At 40.0% G+C, this 18671-nt stretch overlaps 1 protein-coding gene across 1 annotated transcript; it reads right to left on the bottom strand.

Moving 5' to 3' along the window:
- Nucleotides 1–1515: 1515 nt before the first annotated feature.
- On the bottom strand, nt 1516–5341 carry LOC147633335 (pentatricopeptide repeat-containing protein At2g27610-like). The gene is made up of 2 exons (XM_086806394.1): nt 5035–5341; nt 1516–4929 (listed from the first exon to the last, which is right to left on the bottom strand). Exons 1-2 carry the CDS (start codon nt 5230–5232, stop codon nt 1696–1698), a joined length of 3432 nt encoding a protein of 1143 aa, XP_086662520.1. The 5' UTR covers nt 5233–5341; the 3' UTR covers nt 1516–1695.
- Between the last annotated feature and the right edge of the window lie 13330 nt (nt 5342–18671).

Genomic DNA, 18671 nt, shown 5'->3' with positions numbered 1-18671 from the left:
CAATAACAAGAGATTTACCCTAGATGAGAGTAAGTGTGTGTGTGTGTGTGTGTGTGTGTATGTATGTGTGTAAGTGAAAAGTAGAGAGATTATTCATGTGAGTTTTATGATAGATGTGTGTGTGTGTGTGTGTGTGTGTAACTGCAAAGTAGAGAGATTATTTATGTGAGTTTTATGATAGATGAGGAGTGGTGTGTGTGTGTGTGTGTGTTTGGCGCGCATGTAAGGCAAGCAAAAACACATGTTTACCAAACATACAAACATATACACAAACATATATATGTATATATGTAAATATACATTCAAAGAAAAGTAAGTGCTTTAGGAGCTTCTACATGGATATATATGGCAAGCATGGTGTGTTCTTATATAGGTTGCCAAGTTGAGGACCATGAGGCCCAATGGGCTTCAAATATAAGGCCTATCTCTACTCCCCCCGAGGATGAGTCTGTGTTTTTATGCATACAAGAATACTCTTGCCCGTCAGAGCCAGGTCTTGCCACTAGTCATTATCAACAAGAGAAAGAGAACAGATTTGCAAACGAGCAGTGGAGCATTGTGGCTTCTTTAAGGAAGGCAGCGAGTCCAACAAGGAATACAATCTTGGAATGTTGCAATAACACTCTCTTTGGCATCACAAACTTGATATTTTACCTACAGTAGCCTGCCCACAATATGGCCATCAATGAGGGCACTTGGTTCAAGGAAGGTGGTCTCTGAACATTGTCCACGTGCATGGAGCTAACTTGACGAATCTGTGTGTCATCACAGACCAGATGACAGAAAGCCTAGTTCCCAAGACAGCTACCCTCATAAAAAGTAGGGAGAAGCCAAAAGCTTGGCCATGAAAGATACACATCAGCTCTCAAAAAGAAGAGCAGCACCACATTAGTACCACGAGGTCCAAGAGTGTCTTCACAGACTAGATGACAAAAAACCTAGTTCCCAACACAGCTACCCTCATAAAAAGTGGGAAGAAGCTAAAGGCTTGGCCATGAAAGATATTTACATCAGCTCTCAAAAAGAAGAGCAGCACCACATTAGTACCACGAGGTTTAAAGTACGTTTTAATGTTGGGATAAGCATCAGTCCAGGTGTTCATTGTGAGAGGAGATAAAAGATAATGGGTTCTATAAGATTCTTTGCAGAGAAACGGAAACAGAAGTCTCCACCGTTGGAGACGCTGCTCTCACCTTCCCCAGTGGAATCCTGCTGCTTAGGGGGTTTTGGATCTAACCCTGTGAATTATATTTTATCTTTTACAAGGATGGTTGTCTTAAGGTGATTCTTTCTGTTTAGGTCTCTGTGGAGGCCTTCAGGTTCTTTGCTTTCCCCTCTCTACTAGGTTAGGGTTGGCCAAATAATGTTTTAGAGAAGATCAAGTTTGGTTTTGGGGGATGCCAAAGCCAAATCTCAAAATCTCAGGTCTGGATAAAATTGTTGGTGTCTGATCAAACACTCAAGTTGGTAGGGATTGGAGAGGAAAGAAAATCCATGCTAATAAGCTCATTAGACTTCCCCAAACACCTGAGGTAACAATGCAATTCCATGAGGTGGCATACAAGGATTCAATAAAGCACAAATGAACCAATTCACTTCCATCCTCCTCATATGAGTACACCTCATCTGTTTCTCTATCATTCTGACATGATCGTTTTAAGTGAAGGGCACATTGGCTCTCAAGTTACACTACCATTACCAGTAGTCTCTACAAGCACAATTTCCTTCCTCGAAAAAATGAAACCGAATTGCATCTTTCACAAGAATTCTTCGCTGCTCTATCTTTGATATAAGTGCCGTTGCTTCATGGCAGTCATTACAAACCCTCATATTTTTGACAACATGTATGGGTGTCCCCTTGGGTGTACTAATTAGGGCACACACTACAGCCAACTTCTCATTGTGCCCACATAACACATCTTCCTTTGCATCATTGCATATGTCTTGAGACACCCAATGCAAACCTTCCTCCTCCAATTTGAGAGAGAGATCTTCTAGCTTCGCATAAATATTTTTGCTTTCGTAATGCTTTTTATCCCCAACCAAAAATGAATGCACAACACCATTGTCATCAGTCCACCAACAATGTCCTATCTTTTTCCATGCTTGTTTTTCCAACCTTAACGCCTCCACCTTCTTTGCGTCCTCTTGCATGCCTGCATCAGCATAGATGTTAGACATACAGACATAAGCTGCAGGATTCCTTTCATCCAATTGCACTGCATGTTCAAAGGCTTGTCTTCCAATCTCCACATTGCTCCACTTTCGACAGGCACCCAACACAGTATGCCACACCACAAGATCAGGCAGGAAATGCATCTTCTTGATCACTGCTACTGCCTTCTCTAATTGGCCTGCCCGGCACAGGAGATCAACCATGCAAGTGTGGTGCTCAAAAGTTGGGATGATGTCATAGTCTTTGCTCATGGCCTCAAAATATGCCTGGCCCTTGTCCACTAGACCTGTGTGACTGCATGCATTGAGCACACTAACGAATGTGACCAGATTTGGCTTTATACCTTCTCCTATCATTTTGTCAAAGATATTGAAAACATTTTCACTCTCTCCAAGCTGAGCATAACCTGCAATTAGTGCAGTCCACGAGACTAGGTCTCGAACTAGAAGCTTGTCAAACACTTCCTGTGCTTTAGTAAGCGAGCCACATTTTGCATACATATCGACCAATGCATTGCCAACAGCGGGGTCTATTTCCAATAACCTGTCTCTAGCAATCGCAGCATGTATTTCTTGGCCCTTTCCTGTGGCTCCTATGCTGCCACAAGCTTTCAAGCTGCAAACAAATGTGACAACATCCGGATTAAAGCCCTCCAGTTGCATCTGATCAAAACAGTTCAATGCTTCCTCGCCACACTCATGTTGGGCATATCCGGCAAGTAGTGCATTCCAAGAGACTACGTCTCGAGCTGGAAGCGTATCAAACACTTCCTGTGCTTTTGCAAGCAAGCCACATTTTGCATACATGTCAACCAAAGCGTTTCCAGCAGCAAGATATCTTCCCAGCAACCCTTCTCTTGCAATCTGAGCATGTATTTTCCGACCCTTGTCTGTGGCTCCTATGCTGCCACAAGCTTTTAAGCTGCAAACGAATGTGACAGCATCTGGACAGACGCCCTCTAACTGCATCCGTTCAAAACAGTTCAGTGCTTCCTTACCACACCCATATTGGGCATATCCTGTGATTAATGCATTCCATGAGACTACGTTTCGAGTTGGAAGCGTGTCAAGCACTTCCTGTGCTTTTGCAAGCAAGCCACATTTCGCATACATATCAACCAAAGTGCTGCCAAGAATAGGGTCGCTTTCCAACAACCCTTTTCTGGCAATCTCAGCATGTATTTCTCGGCCCTTGTCTATGGCTCCTATGCTGCCACAAGCTTTCAAGCTGCAAACAAACGTGACAGCATTTGGAGAGACGCCCTCAAGTTGCATCCGTTCAAAACAGTTCAGTGCTTCCTCACCACGCCCATGTTCAGCATATCCTGTAATTAATGCAGTCCATGACACTACGTCTCGAATTGGAAGCTTGTCAAGCACTTCCTGTGCTTTTGCAAACAAGCCACATTTTGCATACATATTGACCAAGGCACTACCAACAACAAGGTCTCTTTCCAACAAACCGTTTCTTGCAATCTGAGCATGTATTTCTCCACCCTTGTCAGTGGCTCCTATGCCGCCACAAGCTTTCAAGGTACAAATAAATGTGACAGCATCTGGAGAGACACCCTCGAGTTGCATCCGTTCAAAACAGTTCAGTGCTTCCTTGCCACAACCGTGTTGGGCATATCCTGCAATTAATGCATTCCAAGAGACTACGTTTCGTGCTGGAAGCTTGTCAAACACTTCTTGTGCTTTTGCAAGGAAGCCACCTTTAGCATACATATCTACCAAGGTGCTGCCAACATGAAGGTCTGTTTCCAACAATCCTTTTCTTGCAATCTCAGTGTGTATTTCTCGTCCCTTGTCCATATCTCCTATGCTGCCACAAGCTTTCAAGCTGCAAACAAAGGTCACGGCATTTGGAGAGACACCATTATGCTGCATTTGTTCAAAACACTTGAGTGCTTCCTCACCACGCCCATGCTTGGCATATCCTGCAATTAATGTATTCCATGATACCACATTTTGAACTGGAAGCTTGTCAAACACTTCCTGTGCTTTTGCAAGTGATCTACATTTAATGTACATATTGACCACTGCATTGCCAACAACAACATCTCTTTCCAGCAATCCGTTTCTGGCAATGTCAGCATGTATTTTGCAGCCTCTTTCCAAATCTTTTAGCTCAGCACAAGCCTTCAGCAGGGCCACAAACGTATATGGGTTTGGATGTACAGAACTATCCTCTTGCATTTTTTGGTACATGATGAGAGCATGATATGACTGCCCACATCTAATATAGCCTGTGATGAGAGAATTCCAAGTGCGGACTTTCCGATATAGCAACTTGTCGAAAACCTGCTGAGCATCAGGCATGCTTCCAACTTCCATCAACATCCAGACGAGCTGGTTCCCCAGTAATGGATGTGCTTCCAGTCCATGTTTGCGCATGTAGGCATGCAAGCGCAGCGCATATGCATGCTTTCTTTCCTTTGTGCAATTGTGCAAGACACATGCAATATCCTCAACCGAAGGCAGGGGAAGCAGCCCTTCTTCCAAAGATGGGAGTGCCTCATCTAAGCTGAGCATCTCCCAACCACCACCACCCCCTCCGCGGCCACTGCCACCATTTGTGATGATATTGTTGTGAACTTCTTCTTGCGCTTTGTGCACCTCCTCCTTCGCACAAGACTCTTTGATTATCTCGCCTCCTCTAAGCATGTGTTGAACCCAGCTTGGATTGTTCCAGCCGTCCATCCATAGCGACTCCTTGCTAAGCTTATGCTTGAAGTCTGGAGCCCTTGGGTTCGTCTGGGCAGCACAACAGATAGAACTCTCATCAGCAGACGCCATCCCTATCTTCCAAGTCTAGAAGAGAGAGCAAAAATGAATATGAGAGATTATCACCACGATTACCTTGCTCTTTCGCTTGTCCCACCACTGGGAGGGATCCCTGAAGTAGTCCTTCCATAAGCGCTCGGTACGTGCTTTCGATGAGGAGGAGGAGGAGGAGGAGGTGGAGGAAATGGTTGAGCTACCTCCTCCTCCTCCTCCTCCTCCTCCTCCAACTTCTACTATTGCCTGCGCCGGGCAGCAGCCGGCGACCATTTCCATCTTCGCAGCTACATAGCGACTATAGAGGAGAGCTTCTAAGGAAGAATGGGCAAAACTAAGCCATATGTTCTTTTGTTTAGAAGGAAACAACTAAAAAATATAATCTCTCTCTCTCTCTCTCTCTCTCTCTCTCTATATATATATCTATATATATAGATATATCTATCTATAGATATATATATATATATATCTATAGATATATATAGATAAATATATCTATATCTATATATATATATATATATATATCTATATATCTATCTATCTATATATATATATATATCTATCTATCTATCTATATATATATAGATATCTCTATATATATCTATCTATCTATATATATATATATATATCTATATATCTATCTATATATATATATATATATATCTAGATATATATATATATCTAGATATATATATATATATATATATATATATATATATATATATATATATATATATATATCCTTGTCTCTTCTTAGTGCTCTCTCTCTCTCTCTCTCTCTATATATATATATATATATATATATTATAGATAGAGATATATATATATCTCTCTCTCTCTCTTAGATAGAGATATATATCTCTATCTAAGAGAGAGAGAGAGATATATATATATCTCTATCTATAATATATATATATATATATATATATATAGAGAGAGAGAGAGAGAGAGCACTAAGAAGAGACAAGGAAGAGAGCATCAAGAGAGAGAAAGAGAGGAGAGAGCAAGTGAAATACTACATGAGGCAATTTTAAAAGATCTCTCTCTCTCTTATAAAGAAAGAGAAGGAGAGAGAAAGTGAAATACTACATGAGGCAATTTTAAAAGATCTCTCTCTCTCTCTTCAATTGAAACACAAAACTATTTAGCTTCAAAAATTCAAGGATGCAAGCAAGGTTGCAAATGAGTGGTTTGTCAAGAAGGGTGCATCATCATCAACCATTGATAATCTAATTGATGTTACTCTAGGTTTTTGTCTTAAGCCTAATGCCTCTTGTTGGACTATCACTCCATCACACTGATGTTTGCCATACATCATCTACATCATCATCGTTCCTCTCTCTCTAAATTTCATAAAACTTTACATATTTTCCTAATTAATCAATCTAGCCAATTAATATCCAAGGATTTAATAATGCTTACATGTGGTGTCTTATTTGATTAGGAAAGTAAAAATGAAGTCATTAAGATTTGAACTAGAATGTGTGATGTGAGTTTGTACGGGTGGGTGGGTGAGTGTGTGTGTGCACGAAATACAATACCACCCATTCCACTTACTTTGTATTCATGCTTCATTGTAGTTCCACTTTTATGTTTCTTTAGCCATGTGTAAAGATCCCCTAGAAAGCTTGACCTTGGAAGAATTTTTAGAGTTGGTTGTATTTTTCTTAGTAGGATCAACTTTTCTCACTATAGTCCATGTGTGAAGATCCCCTAGCAAGCTTGACCTTGGAAGAATTTTTAGAGTTGGTTGTATTGTTCTTAGTAAGCTCAACCTTAGAGTTGCTTGTATTGTTCTTATGAGACTCAACCTTAAAGTTGGTTGAACTACTAACATGGTATCAGAGCCCATTCATATGCTTCATGATGTTTTTCTAATTTATGTGTTTTCGAGTTTCTATCTACATTTTAGGGTATTTGTTGATCAACCATCTTCTACTCATATGTGCGCCCATTTATGTGCTGAATTGACCACCTTTTACACCTATGTTTTCTAAATCGAACCATCATGGCTGTGTTTTTGACGCTGCTACTCTACCGCCATCATCACCAACATCACAGCCACATTTTGATGTTGTTACCGCCATTCATCATCACCAACATCATGGATGTATTTTGATATTGATGTCGCCTGTGTTTTTTTATTGTGCATTACACTTGATGTGCTACATAGCTGTCTCGTGTTGTGTATTTAACCACCATTGTGCATTACACTTGATGTGCATTACACTTGATGTGCTACATAGCTGCCTCGTGTTGTGTATTTAACCACGATTGGCAACAAACCAACATCCTACCCACTTGCTCTACTGTGATCTAGCATTTGTGCCACCCCGCTTGCTCTACTGTGATCTAGCATTTGTGCCACCCTGTCTCAGCCTCTACTAGCCATCGTCCACGCCATCCAGTCCTCTACTCCATTCTGCACCTAAGCAACACCTTTTGTTAAAATTGGGGACTTTCTCACATGAGGTGACTAATAAGTTTTTTAATTCATCGAAATTAGGGCATTTGCAAAAATTTGGGGTTTACAAATTGAAAATTTGAAGCTTCTACAACTTGTGAATTTGGGGCTTTTCTCAAGTATGGAGAATCTCTTCAAATTGGAGATCCAACACCCACATATTTTTGGGGCTTTTCCAAAATTAAGCCACTTGCATCAAATTAGAGTCTTTGCATCAACAAAAATTTAGGGTTTTTCCTCTACATTTTCCAATTTATGCAAGTATAGGTCATCTACCTTGGCCCTTGAGAGCCTAAAAAGATAGTCCAAGTATCAAATTACTTGGCAACGTCATAAAAAATGGCAAATCTTCACCGCGACACATCGATCAAAAGTTTCTAAACTTTCGAAAGTTCTTCTATTTCCAAATATGAGTCAAGAGTTCTCTACTCAATATGTCCCCCAAAATCTGACTATTTTGTAGTCATGGGTTCTCTACACGGGAAGTCCCCTTTCGGGTTTCTGATGTAGGCTAATAAACTACTCGACAATATGGCAACTTAGGAACACCCATAGGAATTATGAAGGAGGTAGAAGTAATAGCCTATGATCATACATTTGTGGTTGTCGACTTTGGAAGGCTTACGATGTGATTCTTAGACGCCCATTCATGCATCAATGATGTTAATCCACAATTAGGGAAGAGATGACATTTACCTTGGATAAGACGATAATACCATTAAGGTGAACCTAAATAACAATTATAGAGATGTGACCAAGACATATCGATGAATTAGGGTCTAATAAAACCACATGTTCATAAAGCATAAACATGTGTCATGTAAATAGGCATAGCTGTAAAAGGTGTGAGCATGGGGAGGAAACTTCCATTGCTTCGCTACCTTTCTTGAATGAGGAGGAAAAGTGGATACATCTGTTGGCTACAATGGACACTTATCCAAGAACCACACAAACCTAGTTCTATGATGAAGACAAAAATGACATCACTCCTATCAGAATCATATATTCTGTACTATGAGAACCTAAAGTGGTTACATCACCTAAAAATTGTAGAGTGATGATAGATATAAAGGGAGAAGAATTGTCTCCCAAGGAGGACATAGCCATACCACTCAGAGGCTTTAGTGCAAGCTTCAAGCCTAGCTATACCTTGAGGTTAGTAGCCAATGGCGAGAAGGATGAGGAACTGTCAGAGTAGAACAGACACCCCGCAAAGAATTCCTTAAAAGAAGAGAATCTCTTCTAAGAAAAACAAAAAAGGCATCTAAATTAGAACAAGGGGCCCACCTAGCCTTGATGTGATGAAGAGCACACAGTTTGCAATATGTCGATGCCTTGAGAGCCATCGAGGAGTTCTATTCTAGTTGAAAGGATCTCATGAAGAAGCCAACCTTTTAGATCATGAGATTGCTAAAACCTTAGCAACGGATGATAATCCCAAGGATTTAGCCTATTTGACTTCAAAAAGGTATCCAAGTCTAGGCGAAGAAGAGGAAACAAAGATATGACGGACAAATCAGAGAAGAATCCCAAAAAGGTTAGTTCCAAGGATAGTGACCAAGAAGAGGAATGTAGGCAAGTGCCCTTGTATTTTAGAAACTACAAGATAAAAAATAGAAAGGTGTGTGCACCGCGAGACCGAAAAGGGAGAGACCAAAGGAACCGAGTGTGTCTTATTATAGACCTGAGGACACTAAGCAAATTAACTTAGCACAACCTAGGGAGAACGTAAAAAGTTTTGGATCTCTACAGACTTAATCCTTGAGGAGGAAACCAAAATAACAAAGTTACCCAAAGAATACAAAGATGTGTTCGCTTGGAGCTATTCAGATATGAAGGAGTCCCTCCAAAAATATACCCAGTGATTCCACTTGTGGATGGTGCAAGTCCGGTTTAACAGAGGCCATACACTTATAATGAAACCTATTCTAGAACTATTAAGGAAGAAGTCAATAGGCTTATCTATGCACATTTCATATATGAGATGAAGCACACAAATTAAGTGTCACTAGTGGTCATAGTACCAAAGAAGAACGGCAAGATCCGCATATGTGTGAACTTGAAAAAGATAAATTTTGCCACGGTGTGAGAGCCATTATCCATTCCCATACACTGAACATGTGCTTAAACGAGTAGCAAACAAAGGAAGCTCATAGGTTCTTAATGGGTTTTTAGGATACAATCAAAAGTATCCATAAATCCAAAGCTACATTCCAACAACTGATGTCCACTACTTATAAGAATTTCCTATAGAAATTCTGATTAGAGGTCTTCATGGATGATCTCTGCATGAACTCTAAGTTGAGAAGAGAGCATATCCCTCATCTGCACGTGTTTAAGAGATGCCAATAATATAGGATGTTCCTAAACCCAGACAAGTTTGCATTTCCTCTATTTTGTTTTTTCTAAATGAGCCTTGGCTCCTCATCGTCGAGCTTGTTTCTTCTTTTTTGTCTCCTTTTTTCTTATTTCCTCGGTCGAGTGGATGGATTCTAGTTACTCATAGGAAAGATTTCCATAGAACTTTTTAAGTTGGGTCTCATCAAATCCTTCCATTTGGACTCCATCCCCAATCCTTGCTACCTCCACTTTAAAAAGAATCCCCAATGAAAAAATATAACAAGTGTGCATTAGTGATTCCAAGTGTGCATTAGTGATTAGTGATTCCAACAACATTACCCTTCTCCAAAGGTCTACTTCACCAGGCCAAAGTAGATATGGATCCCAAAAGCCAATATTCCAAGACTTCATGGACATTAAGTGATACGATGATATGGATCTCAAAGAAAGGGAGAAGCCAATATTCCAAGCCTTTATGAACGGTAAGTGATAAGGTGATAATCTTGCATAGACGATAAACAATAAGGTGATATGAATCTTAAATAGGGAGAAGCCATAAACCTGTGTAATCTAGCCACACAAGGATGGGGATCATAGAAAGGTCCTTAAAAACCCAAGGATATCACCACACAAGGATGGGTTATCATAGAAAGGTCCTTAAAAACCCAAGGATATCACCACACAAGGATGGGTTATCATAGAAAGGTCCTTTTAAAAGACCAAGGATAGAATGTGATAAGGTGATATGGATCCCAAAGAAAGGGAGAAGCCACAAACCTAAGTGTGATCTAGCCACACAAGGATGGGTGATCATATAAAGGTCCTTAAAAATCCCAAGGATATCACCAAGGATAGAGATGAATTTGGGTACCAAAGCTGAAGCCATCTCAAGGGTGAAACCAATAGAGGATGAGAATAAAAGGATATCAAAAATCATCATCATGCTCAAAGAAGATACACCAACAAGCTACACCAATAGGCTACACCAAAGTAGGTATGGGTTCCTAAAAAGATAGGCCAAGCTAGAGGAGCCATGGACCGAGGGAGAAAGGGAACAACTCTAGAAGCAAATCCAAGAAACCCCATTGACCTTTAGCTTAAAGTAGATTCCTTTGGAACATATCCTAGCAATCCTAACTTCCACACTGATGATAGGGGCAAAAGAGCCTGTTGGCAAGCAAAAGCTCATTCTTGGGAAGCCCCAAGACCCTCAAGTCTTAATTTCTCACATGGGATAAAGCCTTATTGATAAAGAGGTCGTTGTCAAACTACACATCAAATCAAAGAACATAAGAAGTCGTTTTGCTCACAAAAAAGAAAAGAAAGATAGATGTGTAACCTGCCACAATGTTAAGCCACCAAAGGCAAAAATGTGCCAAAAGCATAAGAGTCAAGAGCTAGGTTGTGAAAGCCCAAAATGATCCCAAGTATAAATCCTAAGCACACCACATCGTATACTTCACAACTTTTCAAAGTCAAGCTATGCTGGAGGGACAAGCATAAAAGTCAAGTCTGTTGCCTATGTAGGATGCATAGTAGGCATAAGTCCAAGTATGAGTCAAAGGAGTGATGTAGATATGTCCCACTCAAGCACTATTCACGATAAAACTTTTGGGTGAAACCTCAACTCCAAGCACTTCCTCTTAGGTACATCTCTAGATGGGGAAGCGCTAGTGATGTAGATATGTCCCACTCAAGCACTATTCACAGTAAAACTTTTGGGTGAAACCTCAACTCCAAGCACTTCCTCTTAGGTACATCTCTAGATGGGGAAGCGCTAGTGAGATAATGAAAGGGAAACCTTTCTCTCCTTGGCCTAGTGTATAACCCATCACTTGAGAACTCCTTGTTAAATTCTTTCTTGCACCGCATAATTATCACCATAGAATTGACAAAGCATTCTAGGGTGTTGCTTCACATGGCACTTGCATCAATCATGCTTCAACTGTCTTTACCCATGCACATGCATAACATAATATCATACACGCAATACCCACTGAGCGTACTTGCACATCATGATTCGCAAATTCAAATGCATACATAGGTGTGTCTGTGGTACACAGACACAAGCATTAGGCACTTAAAATTGTTGGGGCTGAAACCAAGACTAGAAACATCTTGTCTCACAAGTAAAACCTAGAAAAAAATAATACAAGATTATCGATCCAGAATCTTAAATCCATATCAATGATCTCAATTACTAGATCACCCATTTTTGGATTTCCAATCCCGACTCTCGTTAGCCATTCACTTCGGGTAGCAAGGTGTCAACTTTTTATGCACCATAAGGAATTCTTTGAGTAATAAGTCCACCACTTTGATCATAAAATGCATACCGTGATGATCGCTCCCTATTTTTGGTGTGCAACCAAAGAAGTGAGTAACTTGGTGATAGATTACACCTCAACTTTCTACGTAGCTTTAGACTCATCCCATTGGTAAAGTAGTCGGTGGCCGACTATGATGATATGCCTAGGTTCCCTTAGTGGCTAGGCTAATGGGACCATGAAGTCTATGCCTCACTTTTCAAATGGTTATTCATAGATTATGAGGGTTAGGGATATGCGATCCTTTTCTTAGACCATGGCAAAGATTTGGCATTCATTGCACCGTTGACAAATTTAATTGCAATTGCATCTCCAAGGAGTGTGGACTAGCTTGTCTACCTCCTCCTTTACCTACTAGTTGGGGCTAATTTTATATCTCTGTTTCCTGATGAAGTGTTGGAGAATCTTGTAGGTTGTTGTGTCTATTGTAAATTATCCTTCGTTGTTAATGTAAGAATAGGCTTGTTCAAGAATGGCCAATGAAGTCATCCTCATGAAAGCATTTCCTCATCATGATGCCATCATAACCCTATTCCCACTATTAACTCATAGGGTCTTTCTTGATGAGGCATTTGGCCTTGTCCTTCTTGATGAGGTGTTTGGCCCTCTCCTTCTTTTGATGGGATAATTTATTGGAAATCTATTGGCCAAGAAGTGGTGGGAGAGATGTATTCACTCCATTCTGGTACGTCGTCAATGTGGAATAAAGAAGCATTAAGAAGAGTATCTTCCATTCCTAGAGGGGATCCTCCATTTGGAATTCTAGAAAGGTGGTCGGAATATGCATGCACATATCCCTTTCTCATTGTGATCGTCTCATGAAGTTGAGTTCTAAAAGAAATAGCAAAAATTTAGTGTTGTGCCCTATGGTACAAGGCTTATTCATCATCAAATATAGTAAGGCTTGATTGTTGATAAAGAAAACAAATTTGGTAGCAAGAGATAATGCCTTTATTTCTTTACATCTTATTATTTATAGTGTAACCCTCTCTCTCTATGTGGTTTTGTAACTACATTCACAACATCATTGAGTTGATAAAGAAAACAAATTTGGTAGCAAGAGATCATGCCTTTATTTCTTTACATCTTATTATTTATAGTGTAACCCTCTCTCTCTATGTGGTTGTGTAACTACATTCACAACATCATTGAGTTGTCAACTAGAAAAGGTCATAAGGAAGTCTATGTTGTGCTCCCTCGACTGTGCTAACATGCAGCATCTATTAATAGAGAATACTAACACATCAATCTGTACATGGAATATCAGATTGCATTTGGGGGGATGGTCTCACTGAGGGAGCTCGGCTTTGGAGAGATTTTTTCTTGGCTGCCCTCTCTCTCTAATTGAACACTCTCTCTCTAACTATTCCCACCACCATCTCCACCCACCACCTTCCAGCCCTAGCCCCCTCCACCACCAACCTTTCTCCTCTCTTTCTTTCTCTATCTATTACCATCTTCCCTTCCTCTCCTCTCATCTCTTTAACCATCTCACATCTTTTTGTTGCTCTTCTCTCTCTCCCTTGTCTCACTCTCCCCCCCCTCTTTCTCTCTCTCTCTCTCTCACTCTCTCTCTCTCTCTATATCCGTCTCTTTGCTCACTCTCTCTATCTACCATCCCTCTCTCTCTCTCTCTCTCTCTCTCTCTCTATCCATCTCTCTGCTCACTCTCTATTTTATCCTCTCTCTCTCTCTCTCTCTCTCTCTCTCTCTCTCTCTCTCTCTCTATCCTTCTCTTTGCTCACTTTCTCTATCCTCCCTCCCTCTCTCTATCCTTCTCTTTTCTCACTTTCTCTATCCTCCCTCCCTCTCTCTATCCCTCTCTCTATCCTTCTCTTTTCTCACTCTCTCTCTCTATTCATCTTTTCGCTCACTCTCTATAGCCTCCTCTCTCTCTTTATGTCCTTCTCTTTGCTCACTCTCTATATCCTCCTCTCTCTCTCTCTCTCTCTCTCTCTCTCTCTCTCTCTATCCTTGTCTTTGCTCATTCTCTCTATCCTCCCCCCCTCTCACTCTCTCTATCCTTCTCTTTGTGCACTCTCTCTATCCTCCCCCTATCTCTCTATCCATATCTTCTCTTACTCTCTTTATCCATATCTTCTCTTACTCTCTCTATCCATATCTTCTCTTACTCTCTTTATCCTCCCTCTCTTTCTATCCATCTCTTTGCTACTCTCTACTATAGCCTCTTCTCTTTGCTCACCCTATCCTTATCTTTTCTCACTCTCTTTGTCCTTTCTATCTCACACTCTCTATCCTTCTTTTTACTCACTCTTTCTATCTTTCCCTCTCTCTCTCTCTCTCTCTCTCTCTCTCTCTCTCTCTCTCTCTCTATTCTTCTCTTTGCTCTCACTATCTCTTTATCTATCTCTTCGCTCACTCTCTATCATTGCCTCTCTCTCTCTCTCTCTCTCTCTCTCTCTCTCTCTCTCTCTCTCTCTCTCTCTCTATCCTTCCTCCCTCCCTCTCTCTCTCTCTCACTCTCTCTCTCACTCTCTCTATTTCCTTCTCATTTCTCAACACAGTACACTTAACTCATGTTTTGCATACAGATCCTTGAGTCTACAAACTTAACACTACCTTATTCATCCACACAATACAGAAAATGTCAATTCTTTATTGCTTTGTATGACATGCTACGCATAAACATCGTTGAAACTGTCAATGATATCTTATTGCAAAACCCCAACATGAATTGCTCTCGCTCTCTTTCTCTCTTTTTTCATATGAAAAATAAGATCATGATATAATCATAAACAATTGCTAAACCTAGTCACTTGAATATTCACAAACAAACATGTTTATTGCAATGCTACAATGAAATCTTCATCAAGATACCATCCACAACATCCTCTTCGGGATCAATACAAACAATGTTCATGACTAATTTGCACGCCACCATAGCACAATCTCCACATCCTACATAAATCTCTACTATCACTTGCCCTTTTTTTTGCACGACGCTTCAACATGCTATCCCAAAAGTCATATCCATGCTGACATCCACCTCCAAAGAAAACATCTCTCTTAATTCCATAAAAAAAATGTAACACCCTTAATTTGGAGCACTTATATGTTTGCACCATACCTTGCTATGCTGTCCCATCTGGGTGTCTTCCTCCCGAGTGCATCATGGTGCAAGGATCAATGATATAATCAGGCGAGAAAGGTTGTGTCTGGTTTACTCCAACTATGCTCGTGAAGGTAGAAGATGAGGGTATATGTGCACAAGAGTATGAGATGATTTATTGTAACAAAAAGTAATGTTCAATGGCAACCTCTAAGTGTTGCTTACCTCTTGTCCAAACACCTTCCCAATCTGCGTTGTACACTACACATTCACCAGGGTGTCTAAGGAGAAGCCAGATTACTCGGCCTGCGCTATAATGGTTGCCACTTGATACATAGTACTAATGACAATAATAGATTCATTGTCATCTAGGATGGTCTCAAAAATCTTAAGCAATAAAGGCTCCTCTCCATCTACGTGGCATAGATATAAAACGTGAGAAATCACACCCAACATATACACAACAACACTTAAGGTCTTAATGATGGAAAAACCATCTCATCACTCACATGTACATAGATTCAATGGTGGGACAATGTCATCGAGGTAGCCATAAACAAAACTCCTATGGGCAACCTCACTACAATACAATCACACGCTGTGCTTGTATTGACGCCTTTAACAGTAAAGGTCCGGTTTCCCTCTTTCACCATTTGCAACATATCCAAAAGACGTACTAGCTCCTGTTGGTGGGACACTCTTTGTTCCAAATTAAATACAATGTCCAAACAATTGCTTCAAGATATAAAGTCAAGAAGCATCCATTATACATATATCTAAAGTACTGTAATGAGACATCACAGCTCTCTAGCCACCAATACTCCAAGTAAGTTGAATTCCTCAAGCCACATGTATCCAGGCGAGGTCTTCTCTCATTTTACCTCAACTTCCTTCTTACATTTTTGGGGTGAGGGTTAAGTCATAAATATCCTGGGACATATTTAGGCCTTTACTAGCATATGTGTGCATCCACATACATCACCCTTTTTATGGTATCTTTGGACTTGAATTTGAACTACGCTTGTGTTAATTTACACCCTAAGTATTAATTATCAATGTTTACAAAAACTATGCACTCTAAAGAAATCACTAGCATTTCAACTAGCCCTCCTAAGGTTCTAACTTTATTTTTCTTAAGATTCTCTCTCTAATTTTTTCCACCTATGATGGTATAACTCCACACCTAATTTGGCTAGCTCTAATCAATCAGATTCTATTTTCTTTCTTAGGGTTTGGCCTTTTTTTTCATTTTTTCCCTAGAGGGAGAAAATATAAAGTTGGGTAAGATTTGCTAGGGATAAACTAGATTCACATGGGTCAATTATTTTTATTTTCTTCACAAAAAGTACAAGGGATTACACATCCTTATGAACAATCATTTGCACATTTATGCCCTCAATAAATAAGCATTTCTAGGAGGTTATCTCACTAGAATTTTACATAATTATGATTCTAGCTTTGCTAATTAAAAAGCAACCATTTTAAAGCCATTCTAGGGTTTTATCCTTGCTATAAAAAAGCTTTTTATGCATACAAAGGACTATTTGACTAACTTGGGCATGTATATTAATGCTTCTCTCTCTCTCTCTCTCTCTCTCTCTCACTCTCTCTCTCCAAAATTATGGATTAAGCCTAGATTAATTTGGCTGATTTGTGCTTGTGTATTAATGCTTCTCTCTCTCTATAAAATTATGGAGTAAGACTAGATTAATTTATTAATTAGCTTTTCTCTAGGATTAGGTCAATTCATTCTAACCTATCCACACCTTGGATTAATCTAGGTGTAGAAGAAAATACATATTTTTAAATGGTATCCTAAGGTCACAAACTATAATTTACTAAGGTCTATTTAATCATTTAAACCTTTAGGCTCTCTCTTTTGGGTACTATGAAATAGATTAACATAGAATTATTATTATTATTTAACTCAAAATAAAATGATTAAAACTATTCATTTGTAAAAATAGACAAGGAACTACATTTGTAAGAATAGACAAGGAAATACATAAATAAAATGACTTAAACTATTTGTTAAAGCACTTCGAGGGTCCGCGCATATGGAAGATAAATAGAAGGTAACCACCCAACCACCAGAGCGCCACTCTGACGCTCAAGGGGGAAAGTAGAAGGAGAGGAGAGAGGGGGTAAGGGTACTAGATAAAGCCGACAAGAAGATAAGGGGGGTAAGGGTAAAAAGAATGAACTTGAAAGGGGATAAGGTAACAAGAGAAGAATGAAATAACATAAATGGGATAAATAGAACTAACTCATCTAAGGATTCTATGACAAAACAAGGATAACTCACCAATGCTCTCACCTGATTTGTTGTAATGTTCAAAAGGTACATCTCAACTCGCACATAGATAGGCGCTCTCTTCATGTACAAGGAAACACACCCCCACCTCTCTTATCACATGCAAACTAAGGACATTAATCACATGAGCACAAAGCATCTCACACATACCATGGCTCCAATGAAAGACTCAACCTAGCAACCAAGAGTAGCCCAAGCCACCAAGAATGTCAACCACACAAACATGAGCACAAAGCATCTCACACATACCATACCTCCAATGAAAGACTCAACCTAGCAAGCAAGAGTAGCCCAAGCCACCAAGAATTTCAACCACACAAACATGCAAGTATCTCTCACATGCAAGAGCTTCTAGTGAAAGACCTTACCTAGAAAGTAAGAGCTAGAGAGATTTCCCAAAATGACACCAATGTGGTGGATTAAAACCAATAGGGTGTGGGCATACCCATCACCCCTCAAACCATCCAAAATATGTGCACAAAGTAATACAAACTGTGTACAATGTGTCCACACAAATGAGTGCAAGGTGGGCTATCCAAGGGGAAAAACCTCATGGGAAAAAGTGCCCTTGGATGGATACGAGAAGCTAAATGTGAGGTGAGGGATAAGTATAGGGGTTAACATCTTCCCATGTCTGAAGCACATTCGGTCCCTTTGATGTGAAAGGGGATACGACCAAAGTGTGTCGATGAAGACGAGATGAAGGGCTATCTGGATATGAAGCATAAGCCAAAGGGGAATACAATATAGGTATGTAAAAGGGAGAGATGGTTGTCCAAGGGGAAAAAACCATGTGGGAAAAAAGGGCCCAAGGACATGGACGAATGACATGGAAGCCATCCGCCTGGATCCCAAATAAAAATGGGAAACTCTATGCCAAGAATATAATGTCGATGAATCCATGCCAATGAAGAGGGTAAAATATATGTCAAAGCGAGAGCACAACTACCAAGATCCCAAACAAAAATGAAAAACTCTTGGTACTCTGATTGATGTAAGCTAGGGTCCCAAATGAATGAAGACAAATGGGGTGCCCTAGATAATGCTAATGTACTATTCCCAAGTGAGAATGATGTGGGCAATGGATGGACTATGGAGTAGAGGAACACCTTTGTAAAATATGTGGCCATCAAGGAAATAGTATCCTTAACAAAAGGATCTACAAAGGTGGGTACTTAGGTTGATTATGATGAGGATAAGATC

Source organism: Cibotium barometz, chromosome 12 (genome assembly GCF_041138505.1).
Source record: "Cibotium barometz isolate CiBa-2024 chromosome 12, ASM4113850v1, whole genome shotgun sequence".
Classification (NCBI taxonomy): domain Eukaryota; kingdom Viridiplantae; phylum Streptophyta; class Polypodiopsida; order Cyatheales; family Cibotiaceae; genus Cibotium; species Cibotium barometz.
The sequence above is the reverse complement of the archived record's forward strand: the minus strand, read 5'-3'. Positions and strand labels throughout refer to the sequence as shown.